Here is a 7096-nt window from a genome sequence, read left to right on the forward strand (position 1 = left end):
TAATGTGCCCTCATGTGTTATAAAATACTAACTTTATGAGCGAAGCTTTCTGATGATGTTTGAAACTGCTGCTACACGTTTTCCTCACCCGTGTATCACCACAGCTGCAGGAGCTGCACCTGAAGGGGGCTGACCTCACAGTGCTGGACCAGTCAGGGTGCAGTTTGCTGCACCACGCTGTTACTACAGGAAGCAAAGAGATGGTGCGCTACATCCTTGACAATGGTAATGCTAACAGGCAGCCACTGTACATGAAAATCTGCCACTTAGACATGCCTGAACCATCCATCCATCACCAGCACCAGGTTACAGCTGTTATAGGCCAAGAGGACACATCACCAGTCCATCACAGGAACATGACCCTGAAAAACTGAAAATTATTCAACTAATATTGAAAAATCCTCGGTGAATGGACTGGTTCTTATATAGAGCTTTTCTATCCTACTTTGAGCACTCACAGTGCGTATACAGCCTCATTCACCTGTATTCACATTCACACTCTGACGGTTGCATCAGAGAGCAGCTTGGGGTTCAGTATTTTGCCCAAGGATACTTTGGTGTGCAGATTGGAGCAGTCAGGGATTGAACCACCAACCTTACAGTTAGTACCCCCTGAGCCACAGCCACCGCAGATACAATGTGCAGACATTCTCGTTTAACTTTAAAGAAGTGAGCATAGTTGGATGAACATGTGACTCTGGTCTCTGCAGTCATTCCCTCCTCTCTGTTTTCCAGCTCCAGGTGAGCTGATTGATGTCACTGAAAACCTGCAGTAAGTATTGTCACGGTTACCTTTAAACCATCCAGACTAAAGTTGGAATAAATAACGTGATTTTTAAGAGTTGGTGATTCCATTTCAGCAGTCTTAGAGTAAGACCTATTGTCTGCTCTGTAAGTGTAAACTGTGGTGATTGCAGTGAGCTGTGGTGCGTGAGCCTGCTGTTCTAACAAGAGTGCCGAACATTAACAAGAATAAGCAGAAGCAGTTGGGTGATCAGCAGCTGTGCTGCACTCCCAGAGTACATGAACTGCAGCTCAGCCGTGCTTTATCTCTCCCTCTCTGTCTCTGTGTCACGGACCACCAGCGGGGAGACGGTCCTTCATCAGGCTGCGTCTCTGTGTCACAGGACCATCTGTCATTATCTGGTAGAAGCAGGAGCCTCACTCATGAAAACAGACCTACTGGTAGGTTCTGCACATACACACCTGTACACCTGCACACCTGTACACCTGGGTCAGTTTAACTTCAGACTGTAAACTGAGCTTTTACAGTCACTGGCACTTCCTGTTTATCCAGATTCAACCACATGTTTTCTGATCGTCCTCTAACAGGAGTAGGACCAAACTAATAACACTCAAACAGTTATGATTCTCTTATTGTTATTGAACATATCGACTAATCACTGTTTGAGTGGGCTGAAAACAGGAGGTCTCCAGAGGCTACCTGGGAACACAGTTATGGAGATGCAATGAGTTGCTTGTTAAGTCACATCCAGTCTGTTCTGTCTGTACTTCAGTAAACATCAGTTGGTGTGAGTCATGCCTGTGTTTAGCTTTTGTCCTGATCTAAAGAGACTGCACACAAGTACACAAAACACTTTCATAGGGAGGAATGGTCCTAAAATACTCCTAATACTTCATTTTTAGCCTGGACTAAGTGCTAAAGATAGCACAGACTGTTTGTTGTGTTATTGGTTTGGGTCAGCTCACAGAAAGCAACAGTTGCAGACGGTCGTGTGCTGTGGTGATTCCACCTGCTTTGTCCCATGTAGGGTCTGAGTCTCAGAGGTGCTGCTGAGAGCTCCTGTGTTCATTAGGAAAGCTGCTTCCCTCAGTGTGTGTGAATCATTTAGAATGGAACGGTGGCAGTGAAACCCACAGAACCCTGTATATGCAGTTCTGTGGAGAACCTGTGGCTGAGTCAGGAACCATTTCAGAGCTGATGCATGCCTTCCAGTGGCTCCACGATGACTACATATACTGGGTTTGGTGGAGTCAGCCTGCTGCTGGAGCTTCACGCATGTTTGTGTTCTGGTCTCAACTGTGTCTGTTTTCCATGGAGGTTTTAACTGTGCAGAAAAGCTCTTAACTCGCTGGACTCAGCACTGACCTAGATACAGAGAGGAGGGGAGGGAGGAGACAAGGAGAGAAAATACCACAGTTTTGACATTCTCCATAAACTACTTTGTTTCTTCTCCAAATGTCACTCTGCATTTCGATTCCTCTCCGCTCCTTTTCCCGTCTCTGTCTTCCTGGAGCTTGGATGGTCGGCTCTTTGTCCCACAGACTCACAACCATTGCTTTACTGCTGTCGTGGCTGTGGTCGTGGGTTTCTGTCCCAAAGGGGGAGTCACCATAATGAATTAATTATGTCCCAACCACATGATTAACATACATTTAGATACACACTCACAGATTAGTCTCCACTAATCAGCGTTTGTTCTAAACTCTGGGTGTGAGTCAGTGTGACGGCTGAAAGTGTTACTGTAATTATATTGTCTGCTCATATTAGTAGGTGATATTTGTGCTTGTTGTGTCTGCTGGTTACTTTATTAAGATCCTCGATAGCTGGAGCAATGCAGCAGCTGTTCTTCCTGGGGTCTCCAAATCGTGATAGTGCTTTATGAACACACACACACACACACACACACACACACACCCTCACTACAAAACAGGGCAGGGTGCAGCCTGTACAGGTCACCAGCCTGTCGCAGGGCAAACACAGAGCGACACACCTGTGGGCAATTTAGAGTGACCAGGTAACCTAACCAGTGACGTCATGTCTTTGGACTGTGGGAGGAAACCCACGCAGACAAAATGCAAACCCCACACAGAACCTAGGACCTTGTTGCTGTGAGGCAGCAGTAATAACCAGCATGTATTTTGTCCTGTATTGTTTAATGTTAGAATATCCAGTTTAACAAACACATGTATGTGGGGTGTGATTGCCAGCTCTAGCTCTATATTCAACCCTCCTTCATCTTTATACCCTCGGTGTGGAAGCGAGGCCCAGCGTGGGAGTGTGGGGGGTTCAATCTGTCGGCTGCATCACGAGGAAAAAGCACACGAAGAAGACCCACTTCCACTATGAAGGTCATGTGACTTCCAGTACAGACCAACTTCCATTATGGAGTTGAGTATGGCGGTGCCGTCTTTGCCTGCAGGTACTGCTGGGGTCCGGATGATGCCAAAGCATATGAAGGGACGCAGTATGAAGGCTGTATGCTCACAAAACACGGTGACATTGGAGGATTTCAGGTTTCCGGTCTATCTCCAAAACTCTCCAAAAGTTGCTGATGTCACCTGAAAAAGTCACTAAATTTGTCGCTAGTTGCTGTTTATCCCACCAGAGGTACCAGGTTCCTGCAGGAGCCACAGCTTTAGCCACAGTCCTGGAACCCAGCCAGGTTAAAACAAACTGCTGTTATCATCCTTTACGTTTGTGCAGAGACGCTTCAGCTGTTTGTCCTTGTGTGTTTAGTTCTTTGGGTGTTAGTGCACTGCTGAGTCTGGGTTATGCACAGTGCAGGGAATCAGGTCAGTCTGAAGAAGCTGTCCTAAAAAGTTTAAAAGGTCTTGTGTTTATTTTCTATGCTTATAAAACTTCTTTTGCAGGTGTGTTTGGGTCATTGGGAGGAACCTGTCCAGTGGCTCTGCAGGTTAATGTCAGCTGGTTAAAGACAAAGCAGAATACACGATCTGTGCTGTTTTGACACTGTAATACTTTGGTGGGTTAGTGATGTAAGTGTGTGTGTGTGTGTGTGTGTGTCCGTCCTTCAGGGCGACACCCCCAAGAACAGGGCTGAGAAGGCCCAGGATGCTGAGCTGGCAGCCTACCTGGAGAACAGACAGCATTACCAGATGATACAGAGAGAGGATCAGGAAACGGCCGTGTGAAACATTCCAGCTCTTCATGAAGAGACGAGGATGAGGAAGGCTCTGCCTCCTTCCTCAGACGAGCAGACTGAAATATCGATGCCTTTGTGACAGGAGCTGGACTCAGAGTCCAGCCTAATGCCGACACTCCTCAGAGAGAAGCTGTGCCAAATATGATCTCAACATGCATTTAATAACGAGGGCTTATGTTTCAGATCTTTAAGTCATTTATTTTTATTTTAAATAGCTTAGTAACAATAATAATAAATCATTTCTTGTGAAATCACCTGACTTGGAACGTCAGTTTGGGGGAGGGGCTTCAATGTGATTTAAAAAAAAAAAAAAAAAAAAACTTTATTTCTTATGACCAATAAATCACAGACACACACCTACAATCCAGAGGGAAAACCAAACAGTCTCCAAAAAATCTTAAGAAGCAGCTTTTTAAATCTTCAGGAGATGAACACAAGTATAGTGCGCTATGTGTAACTGTGTGTACACCTTTGTGTGAGCTCCTTCATGTGACTGAGAGCTGCCTGAATGATCACGATGGTGTCATTCATGAATATTCTGGGATGTTTTCCAGGGTAAAACTCTTCTTTGGAACAGCGACCTGGTCATTTTTCATGTTTACCAAATTCATGTAGTTCCTGACTTCAGCGCTGTGTGTTTGTCTGAGTCAGCACGCCCCCTTCATGTGACCATTTAGTGAATATCCAACACAGAGAACAGAGCAGTGTTGGCCCCACAGGCCAAGAGGCTGCTGGGTGTCCTCCTGGGACCATGAATACCTCAGGTTGATGCTATGGAGCCTCATTAGTATAAATGCTGTCAGGTTGGTCTAAGCCTTAAGGATAACTCCCTGCTGTGCTTTTGTACCAGAGGTGATGGTTCATCAAGCATGTGCTACCATGTCATACCGTTTGTAACGCAGGTCCCTGTGAGCCATACAGCTCAGACTGATGGCTTTTGCCTTGCGAGTCCTGTTGTGATACCAATGAGGTGTTAGTCATGAAGGAACCAAAGATGTATGGATTTAAGGAGCCTGACCAAGCACACCCAGCTCAGTGCTGCTGCTGCTGGAGTGGGGTGGCACAGAAAATACCCCCACATGGAAACGAGTCCGGCTTGCTCAGAGACATAATCATCTCCACTACATGTTAGATTAATACATATGTGTTGGTACTAATCCATGTGTAGGTGTGGGCTGACGAGGCCAACCATGCAGAGTGAGTGAGCCTGCTGTGATTAAGATGTAGATGATCAGAAACCAGAACTCTGATATCTGATCATTCCTATCACACTGTCACTGTGTGTCTGCAGGCCCTAAAAACTAAATAATGCTGAGGGAGGTGTCAGCTTACAGGATCATAATCTCAGTAAATTAAAAATGCTATTAGGCTCTTCTCCTGCTGCCTGGTGTGCACAGTGGTGCCGGGTTAGCAGAGCAGCAGCGCAGATATGAAGAAACAGATTTTTTTAAACTGAAATGCTAACGTGTAAGGCACTGATTCCACTGCAGCGCTCTTTGAGTTATGAATGTTTAATAAACGATGTGATCAGGGCTCGAACCTTTGGCTTTATATTTGCTAAATAAAGATTTTCACACAGGGAAAAAAAGTGACCTCTGACCCATTTTAATGTTGACCCTTTGGAGGATTTTGATGACTAAAGTTTGTACAGTAAATTCTTGGAATATACTTTTTTGACAGAGTTATTGAATATGTGTAAACTTTATCTTTGCCTGTTGGAGCTTCTGTGATGTCTTTGCTGTGAAACCTGTGACAGTGAAGTAGGTCAGACTTTATTCTTTCAGGGCATTTTTGCTTCAAACGTGTGTGAAATAGTTTAATAGTAATGATTATTTTTATGTGTCATCGCCATCTCTGCATGTAATAATTGTTTTCAAGTTCAATTTGTTTTTGAGCTCAACATGAAGATAATAAAGAGAGAAGAGGTTTATGTTTCCTGGTTTCTGTGTTTTATAGAAGTGAACTGCAGTAAAATCACAGCTTTATTAAATACTTGAGTTTCCACAAAAACATTTGCTATTCAAACGAGCACTTTAAATATATGTAAATATGAGAATATTATGTATGACTTGAAGCTGCAGCCTGACAGAGGTTCTGCTGCGTGATTGTCAGGGTGCCTCTGAAGCTCCGATAGAGGGATGTGCGCTCTGTTCTCTGCAGATCGGACTGTCAGGTGAATATGAATGCATCGCAGCCGGCCGCTCTCGGGATGTGACGCTCGACTGCGAGCAGCAGACGCCTTCTTTACGTCACCGTGAAGTCAAATTCGTGCAGTTTGTAAACACAAGTATTCATATTTCCTAAACTTTCACTCAACATTAGGTTTGAGTTGTGGTATCAGCTATGGATTATGTTTCTCTTGTTTCCCAGCTTCGCTGTGCTGGTACTGAAGTCTGGCACATTCACAGCAACAAAAGTTGAGCAACTCGCAGCTAACTCGTTGCCAGCAGAGAAAGACTTACAAACACTTCCTGCTAAAAACAAGCAGAACAGACTATTTCATATTTGTGCTGAGACCCAGAGGAGCACACTGTACAGGCCTGCACCGCCGAGGCTGCCTCCAGATATTTACTGCACCACAGTGAAATCATAGGAGGATACACGACAGACAAGCTCGTCTCCACCAGGAGAAATTAGTCTCACAATCATCGCAAATGTGGATTTTATGATCTGCAAATGAAAACTAATATTGACAAATCATTTCTGTGTATATCTGCTACACTTTCAGATTTTAGACCTTCAAAAAACTTCCTGTGCATATGCAAAATATTTCAGTTTGCTTGCAGGTTGTTGCATGTGTGCACAGTTTAAGTACATTTGTTTTCACCCTCACAGCTTCAGATGCATCCACATGCTGATCAATAAGTGGAATATCTCAGCATTCCAGGATTCGTGAGTTATTTCGAACTGGAAAATCCTTTCCCTGAATAGACCAAATAGCTCATCATCCATTAATCACTAAAGACTCTATACTGTGACCTGTAATTGGTCAGCTAAGTGATCCCTTGTAACCTAAAGCTGAATGTAGGTATGATCTGGGTACTGGGAGACAACACTGTCTGACACTGATGCAAAGTTCATCTCAGTGTTCTCCTGTTTTCTGGGATGAACCCATTCCCAAAGCCCACAGAGAGGAACTCAGCTCCTGCCAGGCTCACTGACTCACAGCCACCACCAAAAGCAGGCTT

General features: G+C 44.6%; 1 protein-coding gene across 6 annotated transcripts in view; it reads left to right on the forward strand.

Moving 5' to 3' along the window:
* Positions 1 to 4250, forward strand: part of LOC115797851 (diacylglycerol kinase zeta-like) — a 94433-nt gene extending 90183 nt beyond the window's left edge. For all 6 annotated transcript variants that reach the window (XM_030754411.1, XM_030754403.1, XM_030754417.1 and 3 more), the window contains 4 exons: positions 105 to 225; positions 736 to 772; positions 1086 to 1185; positions 3781 to 4250. In XM_030754411.1, the coding sequence (XP_030610271.1) occupies positions 105 to 225; positions 736 to 772; positions 1086 to 1185; positions 3781 to 3897 (375 nt within the window). In that variant the 3' untranslated portion in view covers positions 3898 to 4250. The remainder of the gene's footprint in view (positions 1 to 104; positions 226 to 735; positions 773 to 1085; positions 1186 to 3780) is intronic.
* The last annotated feature ends 2846 nt before the right edge of the window (positions 4251 to 7096 follow it).

Source organism: Archocentrus centrarchus, chromosome 2, assembly GCF_007364275.1.
Source record: "Archocentrus centrarchus isolate MPI-CPG fArcCen1 chromosome 2, fArcCen1, whole genome shotgun sequence".
NCBI lineage: Eukaryota > Metazoa > Chordata > Actinopteri > Cichliformes > Cichlidae > Archocentrus > Archocentrus centrarchus.